Source organism: Elephas maximus, chromosome 7 (assembly GCF_024166365.1).
Source record: "Elephas maximus indicus isolate mEleMax1 chromosome 7, mEleMax1 primary haplotype, whole genome shotgun sequence".
In the NCBI taxonomy this organism is placed as follows: Eukaryota; Metazoa; Chordata; class Mammalia; order Proboscidea; family Elephantidae; genus Elephas; species Elephas maximus.
The window spans coordinates 81,461,700-81,487,025 of NC_064825.1; the positions used below are offsets into that span (position 1 = coordinate 81,461,700).

Below are 25,326 nucleotides of genomic sequence, written 5' to 3' on the forward strand. Positions count from 1 at the left end.
ATAATAAAAGGCAATAATAATAAAAAGTAAAAAAAAAGCAAGGTATTCAACTTACGTCAGAACCGACTTGTAACAGAGTCGTCGGAATGGAAAGCCATTGTAAACTGGGGACTGCTTGTACTCTAAAATCCGTTTGATAAAAAGAACCTACCCTTAGAATGAGTAAAAGAGTGGTGGATGAGGGGACAAGTGGCCCAGGATATCATATTCACTGCATTTATTGCTTTTTAGTTGTCACCAATTATTTCTAAGTGCTCTACATATATTAACTCATTTAATCTTCACAATTCTATTATTACCCCCATTTAACAGATAAGTAAACCAAGGCATAGATAAGTTTTATAATTTGCTTACAATTACGGAAAGATAGTAAATAAATCAATGAAGTTAAAATTCAAACCTAGGCAGTCTAGCTTGGATCTAGGCTTTGAGACTACACTTTTCAACCATGTTTGGGATACCATAGAGGAACAATGGAAGAGAAAATGGAAATTGATTTCTTTTTTTTTTGGAAATTGATTTTGCTAAAAAATTAAAAAAAAAAATTGCCATTGAGTTGATTCTTGGCAATCGCGTGTGCATCAGAGTAGAACTGTGCTTCGTAGGGCTTTCGATAGCTGATGTTTTGAAAGTGGATCACTAGTGATTTCTTCTGAGGTGAGCCTGGCTGGACTCGAACCATTAGCCTTTCAGTTAGCAGCTGCGCACTTAACAATTTGTGCTACCCAGAAGATATTGTGGACTGATTATTTCTGTCTCACACATGTAAATGGGATTTAGGACAAACATACCAATGCAGATCAAGTGAAAGAAACAAGAGTGTTCAAGTCTGATTGTCCTGCCTGCCAGTTAGCTTAATCGACACTCATATCAACAGGTTGTCACAAGAAGTAGTAAATAAGAATATATGTGAAAGTACCCAGCTTTGACTTGTCCAAGGTCATGTGATTTTGAGTGATTCAGTGAGAATGATAACTTTGGTCTCCTGCCCCTCATCTCATTGTAAGTATGGATTCCTTTTTACCAAAGGGATTTTAAAGTATTGAACGGCTGGAATTAGTTTAAAGGCATCGTTATGTGAGATGGGGACCAAAACCAAACCAAATCCATTGCCACTGAGTCGATTCTGACTCATAGCAACCCTACGGGACAGAGTAGAACTGTCTCAGAGGATTTCCAAGGAGTGGCTGATGGACTCCAGCTGCCGACCTTTTGGTTAGCTCTTAACCACTGTGCCACAAGGGCTCCAAGACGGGGACAGATCCTCAAAAATTGTTGGATCCCTTTCTCTTCCTTACAAATTACAAAGTTATAAAGGCTCAATGGTAACAAAGTTGTAAGTAGTCTGTCTCTCAGCTTCCCTACTTTGGCCTCCTCTTTATGGGGAGTGATCCAATTGCATGATACTATGATTGTCCTCTTTTTCTCTTCCCATGTAATAATTGGCACGTACTAAATCTAGCCTTTCGAGGCACCAAACCCATTTGGTAAATAGAATTTGTACTTAGTATGATGTAATATAGCAGGGGATAATGGTTCGGCCAAAGCTTTCATTCTCACAACTCGACTCAACATTGCATGACCTTGAACAAGTCAGTTTGCTTCTTTTAGTATCTGTATAAACTGAAGAGCTTCGTTTTACAGCTGTGATCTGTGATCTGCCACAGTAACTGGGTAATCATTCTGCATTCTACTGAACTCACCCATAGGATATATGTGGCAGAGTGCAGCGGTCTTAAATTCATCCTAGGAAGAAGTAACAAGCTAGGATGGGAGAATTAGACCTCTCCACACAATAAAAATGACTATTGGCAAACCTGCTCTCTAACTCTGATCAGAGTCTTAAGTTACTGGGCTGGAACAAGAAAAGCAGGCTCTTTGTGTCCTAATTATTTGTTCCCTTTGAAGTCCCACTGGTACCAATTTGATAGAAATAGAAACTGTGGATCAAAGCTGTAGAGAAGACCATTGTCCTTCAGAGCAGGTCCTGAACCCATTTTTAAAGAAACAGACCCATATTTCCCCACCCCTATGACTTATATAGGGTAAAGTTTTCAAGCACAACACATCAATTACAATTTTGATTGTAATCACATTTTTGTTTATGTGGGTTTGTAATACAACTTTTATTGAAAATTTAAATAGCAAAGAAGCACACAGAAGGAAAAATTGTGGTCATGCTTTTCTCATTTTAAAATATATTACAATAGATGTAGATACTCCTTTCACCAAGATACATGCACTTTCCCATCTTGAGAGTGGGCTATACTTAAGAGACTCACTTCCAAAGAACATAATAACCTGTTGCCATCAAGTTAATTCTGACTCATTGTTATCCTATAGGATAGAGTGGAACTGTCTGCTAGGGTTTCCAAGGAGCAGCTGGTGGACTTGTCTGTTGGCCTGCTGGTTAGCAACCTGAGCCTTAGCCACTGCGCCAAAGAACATAATAGGGAAAGAGAACAAAATAATAACTTTACAGTGGAAAATCTGACAAAGAGTACATTAATCGAGTGATAAAGGTTAACATCAGCAGTGATGGTATGTGGCTATCCTGTAGCCCCCAATATGATGTGATGTGATCTTCCTCCCCATAATCCCAGTCTAAATATGAGAAAAGTATCAGGCAACACAAACCGAGGGACATTTCACAGGATACCTGTCCAGCAGTCCTCAAAATTGTCAAGGTCATGAAAAGCAAGGAAAGACTGAGAAATTAGAGGAAACTGGGAATGTATGACAACTAAATGCAATGTGGTACCCTGATTTGAATCCTAGAACAGAAAAAGGACACTAATGGAAAAAGTGGTGAAATCCAAGAAAAGTTTGAAATTTAGTTAATAGTGTTCTAATATTAATTTTTTAGCTTTAGCCAATATACCATGGTAATATCAGATGTTATCGATGGAGGAAATTGAGTGAGGAGTGTTTGTGAACTCTCTGCACTGTCTTTGTAAATTTTCTATAGATCTAAAATTATTCCAAAATAAAAAAGTCATTTAAAAAGGAACGTATTATAAGCATTTGCCATACGATTAAATAGTTGTGTATCACAACCTCATTGCTAAGTGATATATAATATTCGATAACATCCATTCATTGTGATCATTCCTAACACAGATCTTGGCAGTTAGTAAGTGCTTGAAAAATATTAGGTTTGTTTTTATAGCTGTTGTAATTTTGATCAGTATGCTATTATCAGTATTAGAAACTTCCCCATCAAGTGTCCTCCCGCATGCTGTGTCCTTGCTTTTATTTTCTGTATGCACTGAGATAGTGCTGCTTGACTTTAGACTTTACTGTTCAGTTTGAAGGCAGTGATATTTAAGCCACTTTGGAAGAGCAGAATCATGATTGTTTTTATTGTTACGTTCCAGTGTCATCCTAGTGGCTGTTTGATAGACCTCTGCCTCCAGATGGGTGTTATCATGTTTTTGAAGCAAATATGGAATAACTTCATGGAACTGGGATACCCGTGAGCACTTTATTTTTAATCTTGCCATGTATACAGTTACAAAGAAGAAAGATGGAGGTAGTGTGAATAGCTCTTAAGAATTTGGGCTTGGTAATTAGACAGATGAGGGTTCATTTCCTACTCTGCTCTTTACTAAATGTGTGACAACCTTTCTGAGCCTGAGTTTTCACATCTCTAAAAGGGTATCAACTGCTGTATCTACCTTAACAACCGTTGGAAGGATTAAAGGAAATAACGAATGTAGAGTGACTGACACTCTCCTCAATACATTAAGACCCTTGTTGCTGTTATTACAACATTATTGTCTGATTCAGAATGGCCAATACCAGTCCATTTCAGCTCACTAGTGCCTGGTATATAAGTGTTTATGCGTTCCATTTCATTTTTGATAACTTCCGATTTTCCTAGAGTCATACTTCATACATTCCACGTTCCTATTATTAATGGATGTTTGCAGCTGTTTCTTCTCATTTTGAGTCATGCCACATCAGCAAATGAAGGTCCCAAAAGCTTGACTCCATTCGTGCCATTAAGGTCAACTCTACTATGAGGAGTAAACTTTCCTCCAATTGTATTTTGAGTGCCTTCCAACGTGAGAGACTTATCCTCCGGCACGACATCAGACAATGTTCCACTGCTATTCATAAGGTTTTCGCTGGTCAATTTTTTCAGAAGTAGAATGCAAGATCCTTCTTCCTAGTCTCTCTTAATCTGGAAGCTCAGGTGAAACCTTGCCAACAAGGGTGACCCTGCTGGTATTTGAAATACTGGTGACAAAACTTCACAGCAACAGGCAAGCCACCACAGTACGACGAACTGACAGACACGTAGACAGCCATAGAGTGTCCTGTTAAATTTGCCATTGTTGTTAGTTGCCATTGAGTTGATTCCAACTGACAGCGACCCCATGTGTGCAGGGTAGAACTGCTCCCCCCATAGGGTTTTCAGTTCTGACCTTTCAGAAGCAGATCACCAAGGCTATCTTGCAAAGTGCCTCTACAGTCAGTCTTTTGTTTTAGAGTTTTAGAACATAAACTTTGGAATTACCCAGATCTGGTTGAAATTTTTGCTCGGTCACTTGATAAATTTGCTTATAATTTAGTTGGCCTGTTTGGGTCATAATTTTTTTCGTTTGTGAATTAGGGAATTTATGAAGATTAAATGTTATGATCCAATGGTTTTTAAAGCTTTATCAATAAATGATGGAACCTTATTGTAAAGAGATTTTTATACAAATCCTCAATATTCAGAGCAAATTAAAGCAAATCTCTTCTAATCAAAGAGAAATGAGGGGATGGAAAATCAGGGTGCTGTGTCCATTCTTCGTATCCCTTAGGCTCTCTTCTTGGCTCACGCCTATGAAACATAGGACCTGGAGAACATCATTCAAAAATACTTGAGGTAATCAGATATCAAGTGCTTAGCACAGGATCTGATACGCTGTGAGTTCTTCATAAGTATCATCAAGATGGTATAGCACTCATTATAGTATTCAGAGTGGTTCTTATTGTTATCATTATCCGTGGGCTTCTAATCACACCATGCACTTCGTACAGCCCATTTTCACTGTGGCCTGGACCAAGTGGTCAGCCTGATTGCATGTATCATTTCCCAAAGGGACAATGACTGCAGACATCCTGCTGGTATTTTTTCCCAATACCTGGGCAAAGGCCTTGTTGTAGAAGATTTACCAGGAGAGGACCAGTCCCTAAAACAATGATTTTCAAATATTTAAACTACAAGTCTCTTTCTTCAAGCAAAATCTTAAGCAGAATCCAAATAAATAAAATAGAAAAAAAAGCAGAATTGATCAAATTCCAACCTCCAGCCCCTTTTTCGTCTTCACGGGGGTTGCAGAGATGACCTCCATAAACTGTACTTTGAAGCACTGCCTGTCATTTTAGTCTCTCATGGTTGCTTTTGAAATTCCCACTGAAGCTCCAGGTTCATGATTAATTCAAATTGAGAGCTGGGTACTTTTCACTGAGTCCTGTGAGATTTACTTCATTCTAGAGGTAATTTTCATCCAACTGTTAAAATAAATCATTGCCCAGAAGCCCGCAATATATGTATAACACAATTCTTTCTGAGTCACATATTTTAAGACTGTCCCCGGGCCAGGGCAAGAGTATTAGTACTGCTTTTCCAAGTCTAAGAAATGGGCTCATAGACGCAGATCCATTGCCTAATAATTGTTGTTCACTGTCTTGGAAGAGAAGGAACCCTGGTGGTACAGCGGTTAAAGCACCCAGCTGCTAACCAAAAATGTCGGCGGTTTGAAACCACCAGCCACTCTGTGGGAGAAAGATGTGACTGTGTGCTTCCGTAAAGATTTACAGCCTTGGAAACCATTTGGGGCAGTTATACCCTGTCCTATAGGGTCACTATGAGTAGGAATTGACTCCACAGCAGTGGATGGGTGAGATCTTAGCAGAATGTTATCACAAAAGCTCAAGCATTTAATGTTTATAGACTCAGAGAGGTGAAATGACTTTCTTAAGGTCACACGGATAATGCGTTGCAGGGTGGGAACTAGAGCATAAGTCTGTTGAAAACCTATTTATTAAATGTGGAACATGATTTTATTCATGTTTTAAGAGTGGAGCCCAGAAAGTTTGGTTTATGAGCAATAAAGATGTCAGATCAAAATCACAAGAGGTGGAGTAGGAATTTATGTGTTAAACAGATGGAAGTTGAGAACTTGCAAGTATGCTAAGTGTATTCCCAGGGTAGTTGGTGTTTTTTGTTTCCTGAAACGCTATAAATTGTCAATCACATGCTTAAAAAAAATGTTCAAAAGCTCTTGGGCGGCTCTGTAATTTAGGCTGATCCAGAACTGGTGGTCAAGACATAAAATCAAGCGAGGAATACAAGACGCATCCTTGCCTCAGTGGGAGAACGACTGGAATCTGCAACCCATGAATATTCACGGACTGATGGATGAGTACTTAGAAATGGGTAAGGGAAAGCAAAAAGCCTGAATGGGGCTATTTAGCCTTCATGGTACTCTCTTTCTACTTCACGTGAGATTTTTTTAAATTAAAAAAAAAAAAAAAAAAAAGAATCTCCTCATTTCCAAACCCAAGCATTTGGAAACACATCTGCACTCTTATCTCGACAGAGCTAGAGAAAGCATTAAAACAGTGCCCTTGGGAAGCTACAATGTTTGTCCTCTGAGAGCTGTAACATCTGTCCCAGAAAGAAGGTTTCCTCCACAGTGGGAAATCTAGCTTTTGAGAAAATGTTTTGAAGAAATAAAATTGGGCAGATTCAATTCCCATGTTAAGAAACTTACCATCACACCTAAATAAAGCAATAATTCCTTTTTAGAATAAATCTTTTTAGAGTGCCATTCTGAGTTTTGGTTTATTCGAGAAGCTTACTTATTTATATTAAGAAAATAAAGATTTGCATTCCGGTCCTTAGAGCCACTGTGTGTTTCCTTGATATTTGCTTTCCTTTTTTTTTTTTCTAGCCTTAGTTTTCTCACCCATAAAAAAGAGAGGGCAGAATTAGCTGTCTCAGATCTTTCCAGGGTTAAATATTTTTCTTTAAAGCCTTCTTGCCCCCTCCACCCCCTTTCCTTTATGCTGCATGGCTGCATGGTATAGACAGGAAAGCCCATAAACATTCCACCCACGCAGATCTGAGTTTGGATGCAGGTTCTAAAATTTTCTCACTATCTATTCTTTGGTAAGTTTACTAAACACATTTCAGCTATAGTTTCTTCAAGTGTAAAATGAGATAAGCATATTTATTTTGTAGGAATGTTGAAAGGATTAAGGGCAATTGATGTAAAGCGTCTAATTTGGCCCAAAGAAGCCACTCATGAAATGATACTGTTCATATTAATTTTCTAACGCTCTCATTTTACAGTTTTGCAGTTTGGCTTTACCACCATTTTTGTTGCGGCTTTTCCTCTGGCCCCTCTGTTGGCTTTGTTAAACAATATTATTGAAATCAGGCTGGATGCATACAAATTTGTCACCCAGTGGCGGAGGCCTCTGCCAGCCCGAGCAACTGATATTGGTAAGATTCTAAAATTAAATGGTCTTTGCATTGCTAAGTCCAAGAGGTGACTTGATCTCACTTGGGTACCACTTGGATTTCTATTGCCAGAACTTTCTTTCAGCCTCAACAAAATTAAGCAGCTTTAGGAAAAGAATGGAATGAATACCAACTTAATTGGGATGATTTCTGGTAGGAAACTGCTCTCTTATAAATTTCAAACTTGAGCTGTGAAAACACTTTTGCAAACCAAAAGCTTCAATCAATTTAAATAACATAATGCATGTGCTCTTTTCCACATAGAATTTGAATACTCTCATGTACTATATTATGATAGCCATTTCTAGAATTCGTTGAAGAATATTTCTGCTAAAAAGTGTATTTAAAGGGTCACAGAAACTGATACTTCTTGGACATAACTAATCACCTCACAAAATTAGTTATGTCTTGGTTTGAAGACTTAAGATCATAGTCTCATAGAACAACTTGGTCAATTGGCATAATATAGTCTGTAAAGTTTATATTCTACATCCTAATCTGGTGAGTAGTGTCTGGGATCGTAATAGCTTTCAAGTGCCCATCTAAGATACAACTGTTGGTCTCTGTTCATCTGGAGCAAAAGAAAAAAGAGGAAACCCAATACTCAGAGAAGGAACCAGTCTACAGGACTGTCTACTTGAACCAGGGCCTCCTCTACCTTGAGACCTAAAGAACTAGATGGTGCCCGAATACCAATACTGAATGTTCTAATCAGGACAATAGATGGATCCTAATAGAAAGGGGAAAAAAATGTGGAACAGAACTTCAAATTTTCAAAAAATCCAGACTTACTGGATCCACTGAAACAGGAGGAAGCCTGAGACTGTTACTCTGAGATATTCTTTAAACCTTGTACCAAAACTACCCTCTCAAGTCACCTTCTAGCTAAATAGAAAGTTAGTCCATAAAGTAAGAATATCACCTTTGAGTACTGTGCTTTTTTTAAAAAACCACCTATATGAGACTAAATGGTCAATAGGTACTTTAAAGCATAGATGATAAAGTTGGAGAGCTCTGAAACCAGGTTAATGGGAGCAGAGTAAGTAGAACTGAAATAATGAGAATGTTGACACAATGTGAAAAATGTAACCAGTATCACTGGACAACATGTGTAGAAATTGTTAATTGGGAACCTGTTTTGCTGTGTATACTTCCACCAAAAATACAATGAAATATTATTTTTTTTAATGTATTTAATCTAATTGTGTGCCCTAATATACCCAGAAATTGTTGTTTTTATCCTCACAACTCCAAAATACAAAAGCGTTCTTTTTACTTTCTTTTTCTGGTACAATGTCAAAGAACTTAATTTTTTCCTGAAAAAAAAATACAGCGATACCAACTCTTTATAGAAAGTTAAGAAGAGAAAAGTAAAAATATATACATAAATAATAAAAAAAAAAAAGCAACCAAGAAAAACCAGTATTATACTTTAATGACCAGTCTTCCTGTCTTTCTGTATGTGCGGGCACATACACACACAGTCAAGTTTGTGTCAGTAGGTTTCTAGTAAACATGTGATTTCATGAACTTCTTCATAACTGAAAAATATCATACATATCTTTCCATGTTAATAAATGTAGATCTGCCTCATTCTTTATAATTGCTGCATAGATTTTTATTTTATATTGTGTCATTTTTTTAAAATCGATCCTCTACCTGGCTATGTTTGAATTCCATCAATTCTTTGCTCTTATAAACAACACTGAGGTGAACATCTTCATACATGTGTTTTATCTGATTATTTTCTCAGGATGAATTCCTAGAATGAAACTGTGTTAAAGACCATGTGCATTTATATGAATAATAAAAAAAATGGGTATAGGCAAATTGGTATACGGGTAGGTACAGATGTGTACAGGGGTGAGAACACAAGTATCTATGTTGTTGTGGTTGTGGTTGTTAGATGCCATCGAGTCAGTTCTGACTCATAGTGACCCTATGTACAACAGACCTGAGCCATCATCACAATCGTTGTTATGCCGAAGCCCATTGTTGCCGCCACTGTGTCAATGCATCTCATTGAGGGTCTTCCTCTTTTTCGCTGATCCTCTACCAAGCTTGACGTCCTTCTCCAGAGACTGATCCCTCCTGATAACGTGTCCGAAGTATGTGAGACAAAGTCTAACAGTCTTTGCTTCTAAGGAACAATATGGTTCTACTTCCTCCAAGATAGATTTGTTTATTCTTTTGGCAGTCCATGGGATATTGAATATTCTTTACCAACAATAGAATTCAAAGGTATCAATTCTTCAGTCTTCCTTATTCATTGTCCAGCTTTAGCATACATATGAGGTGATTGAAAACACCATGGCTTGGGTTAGGCGCATCTTACTCTTCAAGATGACATCTTTACTTTTCAATACTTCAAAGAGGTCCTTTGCAGCAGATTTGCCCAAAGCAATGTGTCTTTTGATTTCTTGACTGCTGCTTCCATAGATGTTAATTGTGGATCCAGGTAAAATGAAATCCTTGACAACTTCAATCTTTTCTCCATTTTTCATGATGTGCTTATTGGTCCAGTCGTGAAGATTTCTGTTTTCTTTAGGTTGAAGTGTAATCCATACTGAAGGCTGTGGTCTTTAATCTTCATCAGTAAGTGCTTCAAGTCCTCTTCACTTTCAGCAAGCAAGGTTGTATCATCTGCATAATGGAGGTTGCTAATGAGCCTTCCTCCAATCCTGATGCCCATTCTTCATATAGTCTAGCTTCCCAGATTATTTGTTCAGCATGCAGAATGAATAGGCATGATGAAAGGATACAACCCTGATGCACATCTTTCCTGACTTTAAGCCAAGCAGTATTTCCTTGTTCTGTTCAAACGACTGCCTCTTGATTCATGTACAGGTTCCTCATGAGCCCAATTAAGTGTTCTGAAACTCCCATTCTTTGCAATGTTATCCATAATTTGTAATGATCCACAAAGTCAAATGCCTTTGCATAGTCAATAAGACACAGGTTAACATCCTTCTGGTATTCTCTGCTTTCAGCCAGGATCCATCTGACATCAGCAATGATGTTCCTGGCTCCACATCCTCTTCTGAATCCTGCTTGAATTTCTGGCAGTTCCCTGTCCATGTACTCCTGCAGCCTGTTTTGAATGATCTTCAGCAAAATTTTACTTAGCATGTGATATTAATGATATCGTTTGGTAATTTCTGCATTCAGTTGGATCACCTTTCTTTGGAATACGCATAAATATGGACCTCTTTCTGTCAGTTGTCCAGGTAGCTGCCTTGCAAATTTCTCGGCATAAACAAGTGAGCACATCCAGTGCTGTATCCATTTGTTGAAACACCTCAACTGGTATTCTGTCAATTCCCGGAGCCTCGTTTTTCACCAGTGCCTTCGGTGCAGCTTAGACTTATTCCTTCAATATCATCAGTTTCTGATCGTATTCTGCTTCCTGAAATGGTTGAATGTTGACCAGTTCTTTTTGGTGTAGTGACTCTGTGTAATCCTTCCACCTTCTTTTGATGCTTCCTGAGTCGTTCAATATTTTCCCCATAGAACCCTTCAATATTGCAACTTGAGGCTTGAATTTTTCTTCAATTTTTTCACCTTGTCAAGCATTTTCTTCCCTCTTGGTTTTCTATCTCTAGTTCTTTGCAATGTCATTATAATACTCTACTTTGCCTTCTTGAGCCATCCTTTGAAATCTTACGTTCATCTCTTTTATTTCATCATTTTTTTCCTTTTGCTTTAGCTACTCGAAGTTCAAGAGCAAGTTTCAGAGTCTCTTCTGACATCTATTTGAGTCTTTTTTTTCTTGCCTTTTAATGACCTCTTGCTTTCTTCCTGTATGATGTCCTTGATGTCATTCCACAACTAATCTGGTCTTTGTTCATTAGTATTCAAAGCATCGAATTTATCCTTGAGATGGTCTTTAAATTCAGGTGTGATATGCTAAAGTTCGTACTTGTTCTAATTATCTTCAGTTTCAACTTGAACTTGTATTTGAGCAGTTGATGGTCTGTTCCACAGTCAGCCCCTGGCCTTGTTCTGACTAATTAATGATATTGAGCTTTTCCACTGTCAGTTTCTACAGATGTAGTCTAGTTGATTCCTGTGTATTTCATCTGGTGAGGTCCATGTGTGTAGTTGCCATTTATGTTGTTGAAAAAGGTATTTACAATGAAGAAGTTATTGATCTTGCAAAATTCTATCATGTGATCTCCGGCATCGTTTCTATCACCAAGACCATATTTTCCAACTACTGATCTTTCTTTGTTTCCAACATTCGAGTTCCAATCACCAGTAATTGTTGGTGCATTCTGATTGTATGTTCGACCAATTTCAGAATGCAGAAATTGGTAAAAATCTTAGATTTGTTTATCTTTGGCCTTAATGATTGGTGTGTAAATTTGAATAATAGTCATATTAACTGGTCTTCCTTGTAGGTCTATGGATATTATCCTATCACTGACAGTGTTGTACTTCGGCATAGATCTTGAAAGGTTCTTTTTGATGATGAATGCCATGTCATTCCTCTTCAAGTTGTCATTCCCGTCATAGTAGACCATGTGACTGTCCAATTCAAAATGGCCAATACCCATCCATTTTAGCTCACTAATGCCTGGGATATTGATGTTTGTGTGTTCCATTTCATTTTTGACAATTTCCAGTTTTCCTAGATTCATACTTCGTACATTCCAAGTTCCAATTATTTATGGATGTTTGCAGCTCTTTCTTCTCCCCTTGCCTTGTGCCATGTCAGCAAATGAAGGTCCTGAAAGCATGACTCCATTCACGTCATTAAGGTTGACTCTACTTTGAGAAGGCAGCACTTTCCCAGTCTTATTTTGAGTGCCATCCAACCTGAGGGGCTCATCTTCTGGAACAACACCAGACAGTGTTCCACTGCTATTCATAAGGTTTTCATTGGCTAATTCTTTTCAGAAGTAGGCCACCGGGTTCTTCTTCCTAGTCTGTCTTAGTCTGGAACCTTAGTTGAAATCTGTCTGCCATGGGTGACCCTGCTGGTGTTTGAACACTGGTGGCATAGGTTCCAGCATCACAGCAACATGGAAGCCCCCACAGTGTGACAAACTGACAGATGGGTGGGGGGAAGATTAGGTAAATGTAAATACAACTATGTGGATGCAGGCACATATATTCATTGAAGACACAAATACTGACACTCCTCAGACATAAACAAAAACCTTCCAACATTAGTTTTCTGGGTTTGAAGGCTTAGGACCATAGTCTCATGGAACAATTGACATAACATAGTTCACAAAAATCATAATCTGCATCTTAGTGAAGTGAGTAGTGTCTGGAGTCTTAAAAGCTTGCAAGCAGCCATCTAAGATGTAACTGCAGGTCTTTGCGTGCGATTACCAAAACAATAAGAAGGTAGCCAAAAGCACAGAGAAAAAAAACAAGTATACACAAGACATAAACTAGATAGTACCTAGCTACCATCACTGACCATTCTGACTAGGGTCACAATAGTTGATCACAGATAAAATGGGAGAAAAATATGGTGCAAAACTCAAATTCTTCTTTAAAAAAAAAAAAAGTCAGACAAATTGAAACAGTAGAGAACAGAGGACTCCCTGAGACTATCACCTGAGACACTCTCTAAACCTAAATCCGAGTCTATCTCCTGAAATCACCTTGTAGCGAAATAGCAGAGGGGCACATAAAATAAAGTATAATAAATACCCAAAAGATCAGCACCCTACTAAAAAAGGTCAACATTTACTCAAAAGCAAAGATGAAAAGATAAGGGGGCAGGGAAACTAGAGTACTGGAAATGGAACAAACAGAACACAGAGAATGTTGACACAATGTGATGAATTTAACTAATATCATCAAACAGTTTATGTGGATATTGTCAAACAAGAACCTAACTTGCTGTGTAAATTTTCACCAAAAGTGCAATAAAATATTATTTAAAAAATAAATAAAGAGCATGTGCATTTAAAATGTTGATACATTTGGCAACATGTTCTCCAGAAATATTGTGTAATTAATAGTAGTACCATATAAGTACATAAATGTCCATACCTGCATTTTTCAATAACTCCAGGTGTAATGAGCTTTTTTTTTAATCCTTGACAATCAGAAAACCTGTTGCTGTTGAGTCAATTATGACTCAAAACAACCTTAGAGGACAGAGTAGAACTCCCCCATAGGGTTTTTAAGGAGCTGCTGGTGGACTCGAACTGCCAACCTTTTGGTTAGCAGCCAAGCTCATAACCACTGAGACAACAGGAAAGGAAAAAAAAAAAAAGTACGCTGTTATATTTACTTGAATTTTCATAACTATGAGATTAAATATATTTTTATGTATTTATTGGCTATTTGTATTTTTCTCTTACTGCTTTCATTTATGCCTTTTGGCCATTATATCTAATTTGATAACCTTTGTCTCAATATTAAGAACATTAACCTTTTGACATATATACTGTAAATATTTTTCAAATGCTGGCTTTTAATTAATTTATATGAATAAAGTTTTAAAATTGATAATCAAATTGATATATTTCCCTTATAGTTTTTCTCATATGTGGTATTCTTAAAATGACCTTCTAGAACTCATTATTTTTCACTCATTGTTTTTATTTTGTTTTTTAGATGTTTATTTGGCATTATTTCATTTGTTTCTCTGCATTTTATAATTTGATTCGAATTGTTGATTCATCTGGCGTTTGTTTTTGATGAAAGGCTTGAAAATAAGATCTACTCCTTTTTTTTCCTCTCTCTAGTGAAGTCAGTTTTCTTAAAAGCATTTATTAAACGATCATATTTTTTTCCTACTTGTTTGACTTGTCTCCATTATCTTATACTAAATGCTGCATAAATTTAAGTGTATTTCCAGAGTTTATGTCCATTGATCTGACTACTTATTCTTGGCACATTGTTTTAATAAACTTCAGTTTTGTAATAAAAAGTTCAAGTTTGGGACAGCAAATTCAGTCTCCTTTTCTTTTTGGGAATATTCAGGTTAATATTGCAAGGTTATCTCTTCAGTTAATTTTATCTTTTTACATATTGCATAACTATCAAAGGCTATTTAAAATACTAATCTCTAGAGGAGCCCTGGTGGTGCGCAGTTAAGCATTCTGCTGCTAACTGAAAGGTCGACTCTTCAAACCCACCAGCCGCTTCGCTCCGAGGGAGAAGGATGTGAGTGTTCTCTTCAACAAAGATTTATAGCTTTGGAAACCCTGTGGGGCAGTTCTACTCTGTCTTATAGGGTTGCTATGAGTCCGAATCAACTCAAGGGCAATGAGTTTGGGTTTTGGGATTATCTGTAAGGTTTAATACCATGCAATTTGTTTGTATTTCTTGAATCAACTAAAAAGTGTTTAATTTTGGTACATTTATTGATTTCATTATTAACATAATATAGGCATGTTAAAGAAAATTTAGAAAATTGGTCAAAGAAGAAAATAAAATTCCCATTCCAGCTTCAGTTACCATTTGTTAATTTGTTGCCCCTTCCAATATATAGATTTATTTTTAATTTTGCTGTATTATACCTTGTATCAGAACAAAACAAAGATGCACAAAGAAACAATTAATAATCCTTTCCTCTTTTACCTTTCTCTTCTGCCTCAAGGAATCAATGCTAACAGTTGAGCATGTATTCCTTCTCAGTATTTTTTTTTTACACATACAAACTTATATTTATATGGATTTGCATTGTTTTCCTTCATCGACTTTTTCCAGCTCAAAGCATATTGGTCTAATTGATTGTAGTAAAAAAAAAAAAAAAAGTGGTAATATTCATAATATGGATGGACCATATATTTTATAATCATTTACTTATTTTATTTATTTATAATCATTTACTTATTTTATTTCCTAACTAGAAACAAGAATAAATATATATAAATATACACATAGATATAGATATGAAAATAGAGACAGATTATATATTATATATCACATACATGTTTGTGTGTGTACAGTACATCTGTAGTATTGATCCCAAAAAGTAGACCTACTGAATTAAAACATATGCATATTTTAATTTTAAAAGCTTTCAGATTAATTTTTGAAAAATTTTGGACCAATTCGTGCTTCCAACAATAGTATGCGTTTCTGTTCCCACAGTTGCTAAATAATGCTAGATGTTACAAGACTTTCAAATCAAATGGAAATAAAAAATAAAAGCAAACAGATAAACATACCTTCAGTTTTAAAGGGCCTTTCACTCAATATTACTGATGGGAAATACAAGCATTTGCTATTTGCGCTTCCATAGCAATTTGCTCATGAATGTACATTGCTCATTTTTCTATTTTTTTCTTTTTTAATTTTAGGATCTCTTTGTATATTAGGCATCTTAACCCTTTGTTTTTATGAAACAAATATTTTCTTACAGGCTATTTCTTTCATTTGACTGAATGCAGTGACTTTTGTATAAATAAATGTTTAATTTTTATATACTTACATGTTGCTTCTTTTATGGACCCTGCTTTCTTGTCTTATGATCTCCCTGACCAAGACAACTTTAATATCCTTTTTTTTTTTTAATTATAACTGAATGTAGCCACATTACAAAGAGTTTGAAAAATAAAGGGAAAAAAAAGGAAAGGGTTATGCTATAGAATCATTTTGGCACCTTGATTATTATTCCTAGGACTTTTTTTCTGTCTTATCAATATTTTTAACCAAAAAACCCAGCACCATCGAGTTGATTCCAACTCATAGGGACCCTATAGGACAGAGTAGAACTGCCCCATAGAGTTTCCAAAGAGCGCTTGGCGTATTTGAACTGCCAACCATTTGTTTAGCAGCCGTAGCACTTAACCACTACACCACCAGGGTTTCCCAATATTTTTAAAGGTAAATTTAATCCCAAGTGGAGCATGAGTTTTACTGTACTCAATAAAATATTGATTCTGCCTACAACTTTAAAAACTTCAGTATGCGTCTACATGATTGATGCCAGATTGACCATTTATGAAGTAGAAAATGCCAATTAATGATCTTCAAATTTTGACACCCAACTAGTTTTAGTTTTTTATGTCGTTACTAAAAAAGATACTTGACCAACACATAGGAAAAGCCCATAATGAATACCAAACCAAACGCCCAGTGCCGTCAAGTCAATTCCGACTCATAGCTACACTACAGGACAGAGTAGAACTGCCCCGTAGAGTTTCCAAGGAGCTCCTGGCAGATTTGAACTGCTGACCCTTTGGTTAATAGCCATAGCACTTAACCACTACGCCACCAGGGTTTCCATAATGAATACAGAGAGTTTAAAATTTACACAGGCACGTAGACCTTAAAGATTTTTGTTGACTTTATTGCCTTATCACATCTGTACATTTGATTAGCCTTAGAAATACCTTGGGCACCTATACTGTGCATATCTAATTGTTACAGACACAAATCACTAAATAACCAACCCCTAAAGGTATTTCAGTTTTCAGATCTCTCCAGGTTATGTCTACTTTCCCTCTATTGAAAAGTATATTAAAAACTGTAATATCTGGAGTGAGATACTATATTAAGAAAGTAAATAATCAGCAGAGCTGTGGTTTCAATATACAGGTAAAATGCACTTTCCAAAATAATATTGATTGAAGTGTTTTCATCGTTTCATTCTCATTCCCTGTCTTTAATCTTTTTCCTACTAGGTATCTGGTATGGAATTCTTGAAGGAATCGGTATATTGGCTGTGATCACCAATGCATTTGTAATTGCTATTACGTCTGACTACATCCCGCGTTTAGTCTATGAGTACAAATACGGCCCCTGTGCAGATCGGTTAGAGAACGGTGACAAGTAAGGTTGAAATTTATGCATTTTCCTGGAAAAAAAAAAATTCTTTTTTTTTTTTTTTTTTATTTTATGCTTGTAATCAAAAGTGGAAACTTATTGGGAAGTTTTGTTCTGTGACCATTAACGGTAATGGTTCTGACCATTCCATTTATGTGTTCCATAAATGAAATCAGGCGAGGAAAAAAGGGTGGCTGTTTTTTACAACAAATACTTCTGAAGTTTCTCTATGTTTTTACTTGTAAATGCATCATTGGTATCAAAATATTAAAAAAAAATATTATAATGTACAGGCAGTCCCCTTTATGAAAGTACTATGTAAGGACAACTGGTACTTGCCCTTTAATATTATGTAAATTTGTCCTCACTTTGAAAGGATTGAACCAATTCCTACTGGCAACAAATCCTTATAACAAACACCTTCACTTACTGCACATGCAGCTTTTAAATCATTGAAAAGGTTAAGGCTGAATAAGAACCGTATCACCTGTTTCGACTTACCTACAAATTCTACTTAAAGACACAGTTAGGAACAGATCTCTTTCATAACCTAGGAACTGCCTGTATTTAGAAGTCAAATTCTACAATCAGGAAAAAACAAAACATTGCCATCAAGTTGATTCCTACCCATAGAGGCCCTGTAGGACAGAGTGGAACTGCCCCATAGGGTTTCCAAGGAGTGGCTGGCTGGTGGATTTGAACTGCTAACCTTTTGGTTAACAGCCAAGCTCTTAACTGCTGTGCCACCAGGGCTCCCTAGAATTGGAAGTGACTTTAAAAATCACCTGATGCAATCTTCTGACTGAATAGATGAGGAAATTGAGATCCACACTGCACAATCAAATGGCTGAAGATAACAAAACTAGTGTGTAGGGAGAGACAGAACATGAAGTAACAGACATCTATAAGACTAGAGACTTTTCAAAAGAGATTTGTAACTTGGGGCTTTAAGGTGGCAGAGAATGTTGCCCTAGACCTGCCTCCATGTGTTGTTTGTTAAAATTTAAATCCACACTTTGGAACATGATTTCTCAACCCCTGCACTATTGACATTTTAGACTGGATTTCTTTTTTGGCTGGTGGTAGGCTGTTTTGTGCATTACAGTATGTTTAACAACATCCCTGGCCTCTACCCACTAGATACTAGCAGCAGCCACCCTACTTCTGAAGTTGTGACAGCCAAATATGTCACCAGATACTGCCAATTTATTCCATGGAGGCCAAAATTGCCCTGGTTTGGAAGCACTTCTTTAGGAGAGTCTTTTTTTTTTTTTTTTTCTTCAGATCTTTCCTTCTTGAAATCAGGTATTAGGGAAGAATACAAGAGGGCATTGGATTTGGGAAACAGAGAGGAATTGGAGGTACTTAAGAAAAAGCTCTAGCTGGAGATCAGCCTTGGGTATGGAGGCAGTGATGGGTCCTCCCAGGAGAGAAGCTGCCTCCCCCTTCCTTCAGGAACAGCTTTGCCCACACAGCTTATCAGGATGCAGGACCTGTTCCCCGACAGGCTGAGTCCTGGCTTAGGAGGAAATCAGCTCTTAACTCTGCTAGTCAACTGACACTTTCTCTGAACGCTAAAATGCCTTTCTGAACACAATATAGCTCAAGTTTTCAGAAGGAGATAATGAAGGCCTGGGTATTATTTTATCTCGTTTTATTAACATTTTGGAGTCTTGCCAAGGCCTTTTAACTTGGAATCAGACACCACAGGTTCAAGTTTTATCTGTGTCTTTTACTAAATGCCACATCATGAATCTGGACCTAGTTGGTTCATAACAAAAAACATTCACAGGTCTTATGATGAAGAAATGGCATATGAGGTAACTTTTTATGAACTGTAAAACACTATTTAAATATAACATAGTCTTAATATTAATGGCAAAGAAAAAAGTCCTTTTTTTTTTTCTCTAATTCTAAATGATTTAGAAGTAGATTTTTGAGTTTAAAATATAGGCTGTTTGGCAGACCTATTTTCTGGTGTCTTTACTGCTACCTAGTGGCCAGAGAAAATGATGTTTGTGGGGTATCAGCTCTACATTTCAGATCTGCCTTCATCCTTCATATTTTGATGACTAGGGATCTAGAATAATTTCAAGCAGAGATGTGTGGAACTTACGTAAGATTGAAACCACACATTAAGAGGGATCCTATTGCTTAATTCTTAACAGGTATGCTTAGCAGCTAAATTAGAATAGAGTCATTGAGATTGGAAATTTTCAGAGCAAAGTGGCAAAAGGGCGAAGTGGCAGTGGAGAGAATAATATTGACAAGAGGCACTGAAATGATAAATTGTGGGATCTAGTAATGACAGCCCCCACGTGTCTGTCAGTTTGTTGTACTGTCGGGGCTTGTGTGTTGCTGTGATGCCAGAAGCTATGCCACTGGTATTGAGATACCAGCAAGGTCACCCATGGAGGACAGGTTTCAGCTGAGCTTCCAGACTAAGACAGACTAGGAAGAACGACCCAGCAGTCTACTTCTGAAAAGCATTAGCCAGTGAAAACCTTATGAATAACAGCAGAACATTGTCTGATATAGCGCTGGAAGATGAGCCCCCCAGGTTGGAAGGCACTCAAAAGATGACTGGGGAAGACCTGCCTCCTCTAAGTAGAGTCGACCTTAATGATGTGAATGGAGTCAAGCTTTCGGGACCTTCATTTGCTGATGTGGCATGACTCAAAATGAGAAGAAACAGCTCCAAACATCCATTAATAATCAGAACCTGGAATGTACAAAGTATGAATCTAGGAAAATCGGAAGTTGTCAAAAATGAAATGGAATGCATAAACATCGATATCCTAGGCATTAGTGAGCTGAAATGGACTGGTATTGGCCATTTTGAATCAGACAGTCATATAGTCTACCATGCTGGGACTGACAACTTGAAGAGGATTGGTGTTGCATTCATCGTCAAAAAGAACGTTTCAAAATCTATCCTGAAGTAAAGTGATGGGATAATATCCATATGCCTAAAAGGAAGACCAGTTAATACAACTATTATTCAAATTTATGCACCAACCACTAGGGCCAAAGATAAATAGAAGACTTTTATCAGCTGCTGCAGTCTGAAATTGATTGAACATGCAATCAAGAAGCATTGATAATTATTGGCGATTGGAATGTGAAAGTTGGAAACAAAGAAGAAGGATCAGTAGTTGGAAAATATGGCCTTGATGATAGAAACAATGCCAGAGATCAAATGATAGAATTTTGCAAGACCGACGACTTCTCCATTGCAAATACCTTCTTTCACCAACATAAACAGCGACTATACACATGGACCTTGCCAGATGGAACACTGAGAAATCAAACTGACTACATCTGTGGAAAGAGACGATGGAAAAGCTCAATATCATCAGTCAGAACAAGGCCAGGGGCCGACTGTGGAACAGATCCTCAATTGCTCATATGCAAGTTCAAGCTGAAACTGAAGAAAATCAGAGCAAGTCCACGAGAGCCAAAATATAACCTTGAGTACATCCCACCTGAATTTAGAAACCATCTAAAAAATAGATTTGATGCATTGAACACTAGTGACCGAAGACCAGACAAGTTGTGGAATGACATCAAGAACATCATACATGAAGAAAGCAAGAGGTCATTGAAAAGAGAGGAAAGAAAGAAAAGACCAAGATGAGTGTCAGAGGAGACTCTGAAACTTGCTCTCAAACACTGAGCAGCTAAAGCAAAAGGAAAAATTGATGAAGTAAAAGAACTGAACAGAAGATTTTAAAGGGCATCTCGAGAAGACAAAGTAAAGTATTATAATGACATGTGCAAAGAGCTGGAGATGGAAAACCAAAAGGGAAAAACGCGCTCAGTGTTTCTCTAGCTGAAAGAACTGAAGAAAAAATTCAAGCCTCAAGTAGCAGTAGTGAAGGATTCTATGGGGAAAATATTAAAAGATGCAGAAAGCATCAAAAGAAGATGGAAGTGAACTAGAGACTTACATCATCCCTGAGACCAGAAGAACTAGATGGTGCCCGGCCACAACCGATGACTGTCCTGACAGGGAACACAACAGATAACCCCTGAGGGAGCAGGAGAACAGTGGGATGCAGACCCCAAATTCTCATAAAAGACCAGACTTAATGGTCTGACTGAAAGTAGAAGAATCCCAGCGGTCATGGTCCCCAAACCTTTTGTTGGCCCAGGACAGGAACCATTCCCGAAGACAACTCATCAGACATGGAAGGGACTGGACAATGGGTTGGAGAGAGATGCTGATGAAGAGTGAGCTACTTCTATCAAGTGGACACTTGAGACTGTGTTGGCATCTCCTGTCTAGAGGGGAGATGGGAGGGTAGAGAAGGTTAGAAACTGGCAAAAGGGTCACAAAAGGAGAGACTGGAGGGAGGGAGCGGGCTGACTCATTGGGGGAGAGTAAATGGGAGTATGTAGTAAGGTATATATAAGCTTATGTGTGACAGACTGACTTGATTTGTAAACTTTCACTTAAAGCACAACAAAAATCATTAAAAAAAAAAAAAAAAAGAAGAAGATGGAAGGAATACACAGAGTCATTATACCAAAAAGAATTAGTCGATGTTCAGCCATTTCAAGAGGTGGCATATGATCAGAAACCGATGGTACTAAAGGAAGAAGTCCTAGCTGCTCTGAAGGTGTTGGCAAAAAACAAGGCTCCAGGAATTGATGGAATATAAACTGAGATGTTTCAACAAACAGATGCAGCGCTGGAGGTGCTCACTTGTCTATGCCAAGAAATACGGAAGATAGCTTCCTGGCCAACTGAGTGGAAGAGATCCATATTTGTGCCTATTCCCAAGAAAGGTGATCCAACTGAATGTGGAAATTATAGAACAATATCATTAATATCACGTGCATGCAAAATGTTGCTGAGGATCATTCAAAAACGTCTGCAGTGGTGTATCAACAGGGAAATGCCAGAAATTCAGGCTGGTTTCAGAAGAGGGCGTGGAACCAGGGATATCATTGCTGATGTCAGATGGATCCTGGCTGAAAGCAGAGAATACCAGAAGGCTGTTTACCTGTGTTTTATCGACTATGCAAAGGCATTTTACTGTGTGGATTGTAACAAATTATGGATAACATTGCTATGAATGGAAATTGCAGAACACTTAATTGTGTTCATGAGGAACCTTTACATAGATCAAGAGGCAGTTGATCAGACAGCGCAAGGGGATACCGATTAGTTTAAAAGTCAGGAAAGGCGTGCGTCAGGGCTGTATTCTTTCACCATACCTATTCAATCTGCATGCTGAGCAAATAATATGAGAAGCTGGACTATAACAACCTGTGTTATGCAGATGACACAACCTAGCTTGCTGAAAGTGAAGAGGACTTGAAGCACTTACTAATGAAGATCAAAGACCACAGCCTTCAGTATGGATCGCACCTCAGCATAAAGAAAACAAAAATCCTCACAACTGGACCAATGAGCAACATCATGATAAAAGGAGAAAAGATTGAAGTTCTCAAGGATTTCATTTTACTTGGATCCACAATCAACAGCCATGGAAGCAGCAGTCAGGAAATCAAAAGACGCATTGTGTTGGGCAAATCTGCTGCAAAGGACCTCTTTAAAGGGTTGAAGAGCAAAGATGTCACCTTGAAGACTAAGGTGCGCCTGACCCAAGCCATGATATTTTCAATGGCATCATGTGCATGTGAAAGCTGGACAATGAGTAAGGAAGACCGAAGAAGAATTGACGCCCTTGAATTGTGGCGTTGGCAAAGAATTTTGAATATTCCGTGGACTGCCAAAAGAACGAACAAATCTGACTTAGAAGAAGTACAACCAGAATGCTCCTTAGAAGCAAGGATGGCGAGACTGCATCTTACATACTTTGGACATGTTGTCAGGAGGGATCAGTCACTGGAGAAGGACATCGCGCTTGGCAGAGTACAGGGTCAGCGGAAAAGAGGAAGACTGTTAAAGAGATGGATTGACACAGTGGCTGCAACAATGGGCTCAAGCATAACAATGATTGTAAGGATGGCTCAGGACTGGGCAATGTTTCATTCTGTTGTATATAGAGTCGCTATGAGTCGGAACCGACTTGACAGCACCTAAGAAGAACAACAACTGTAATGACAGGAAGGGAAGTGAAGGCACAGTGGCACTGGAGTTACAAGAATCCAAGGTTTAGTATGAAATAGATGTGCATTCGAATCCAGGTCCTAAAAGCTATATGCATAGGGCAGTGGTCTTCAACCTGTGGTCTGCAGATCTCTGGAGGCCTTGAGACCACCTCAGTGCTCTATCACATCACAACGATTTTTATAATGATACTAAGCCATTATTTGCCTTTTTTCAACATATTGTCATTTGCACTGATGGTACAAGAATAGCGGGGAGTAAAATTCCCGATGCCTTTGTATGACTCAAGGCAATTGCACCAAACAATTAATAATGACTATATTTTTTATATTTATATTCCTCCTTGCTATATCATCACCATAAAAATATAAAATAAAATGCCAATTTGACTTCATAATGCTCTTGATGAAGGAGTAGCAATTGATTTAATCAAATACATACCCTTGAGTAAGAATATGAATGAGAAGTTCACATAAATTGCTTCTGCTCCATTCTGAAGTATGATGGTTGCCTTAAAGAAAAGAGCTTGTGTTACTGAATTGTGTTATTGAGTTCCAAACTGAACAAGCTGTTTGTTTGTTTTTTCAACATGAAATAAAGCTTGCTAGACAAACTAGGATTATTTAGAGTTGGCATTTTCCACCCACTCTTTTTGCAAATGTACAAAATCAGCCTGTTATTTTAAGTAGAATAACTGACAGTATTTGTCGCTGCTGCTAACATTCAAGCTTTGAAGTGAAAATTAGAATTTTGGAGAACTTTTGTCTACCACTGTGAGCTTGAAAGTTTGCCGGTACTTAAAGATTTTTTTTTTTCTGATATAATCAATGGTGATATTAATGAAAGTGACGTTAAAAATATATTCTATAGTAAAAATGTGCCAATATTTGGAAGATCTGTATAATTCAGTGACTAATATTTTCCAAATGACCCATATTTGGTGTTACAAAACCATGCACTGAGCTTATGTTAAAGGTAATGCCGTTAATGTCATTAATGTTACTGAATTGTACGTGTAAAACAATGTTGAAATGGCAAATGTTGCAAGATATTTATTAAATTTACATATATGTACGTTTTTAGTGCATAGGAAATAATACAATGCCTAGTGCATGGGAAGGCCTGTTGCCATGAAGTCAATCCGAAATCACAGCAATCCTCTAGGACAGAGTAGAATTGCCGCATAGAGTTTCCAAGGCTGTAATCTTCATGGACACAGACTGCTGCATCTCCCGTGGAGAGTGCTGGTGGGCTCGGGCCACCAACCTTTCAGTTAGCAGCTGAATGCTTAACCACTATGCCACCAGGGCTCCTCTACTGCATAGTAACCCAAAACCCCATTGCTGTTGAGTCGATTCTGACTCATAGCGACCCTATAGAACAGAGTAGAACCACCCCATAGAGCTTCCAAGGAGAGCCTGGTGGATTCGAACTGGTGATCTTTTGGTTAGAAGCCGTAGCACACTACGCCACCAGGGTTTCCAGTTAGTAAATATAAATGAAAAGGCAAGATGGGAGCTATTTCAAGAAAATAGTCTAATAGGAAGCTGTCTCATTACAGCACAAGTACAGATGCAGTGGAGTAAGGTAGTGGAATAAGAGAACTGAGTTGTTAGGAATTTGTAACGAGATTGGAAGTAATAGGCACTTATAAAAGTCTATCATTTGTAGTGAAAAAACTGGACTAGGAATTTGTGGCTCCCTGAATCACATGATACTTTTCTTTTTTTCCAGCTGCTTAAAGGGGTATGTCAACAATAGCCTATCCTTCTTTGACCTGAGTGAGCTTGGCATTGGAAAATCTGGTTACTGCAGGTACTAACTTACAAATTAGCTTTCTTTCCTTCTTGCTTTTGCCATTTCATCTTCTCCCCTCTCCATGTTAATGAGTTCATTTAAACTGTCATTTTGCTAGTTTTAGAAAATCAAGAACATTTTTGGTCTTTGTGCTCTGTCCTCTGTTTTTTATACTCTTTGG

The 25,326-nt window shown here is 37.7% G+C and overlaps 1 protein-coding gene across 2 annotated transcripts in view; it reads left to right on the forward strand.

Moving 5' to 3' along the window:
* The window catches only part of ANO3 (anoctamin 3), a 320,613-nt gene that overhangs the window by 288,861 nt on the left and 6,426 nt on the right, over positions 1-25,326 (forward strand). For both annotated transcript variants that reach the window (XM_049890733.1, XM_049890734.1), the window contains 5 exons: positions 3,378-3,475; positions 6,300-6,433; positions 7,352-7,504; positions 17,125-17,272; positions 25,083-25,163. In XM_049890733.1, coding sequence (XP_049746690.1) covers positions 3,378-3,475; positions 6,300-6,433; positions 7,352-7,504; positions 17,125-17,272; positions 25,083-25,163 — 614 coding nt within the window. The remainder of the gene's footprint in view (positions 1-3,377; positions 3,476-6,299; positions 6,434-7,351; positions 7,505-17,124; positions 17,273-25,082; positions 25,164-25,326) is intronic.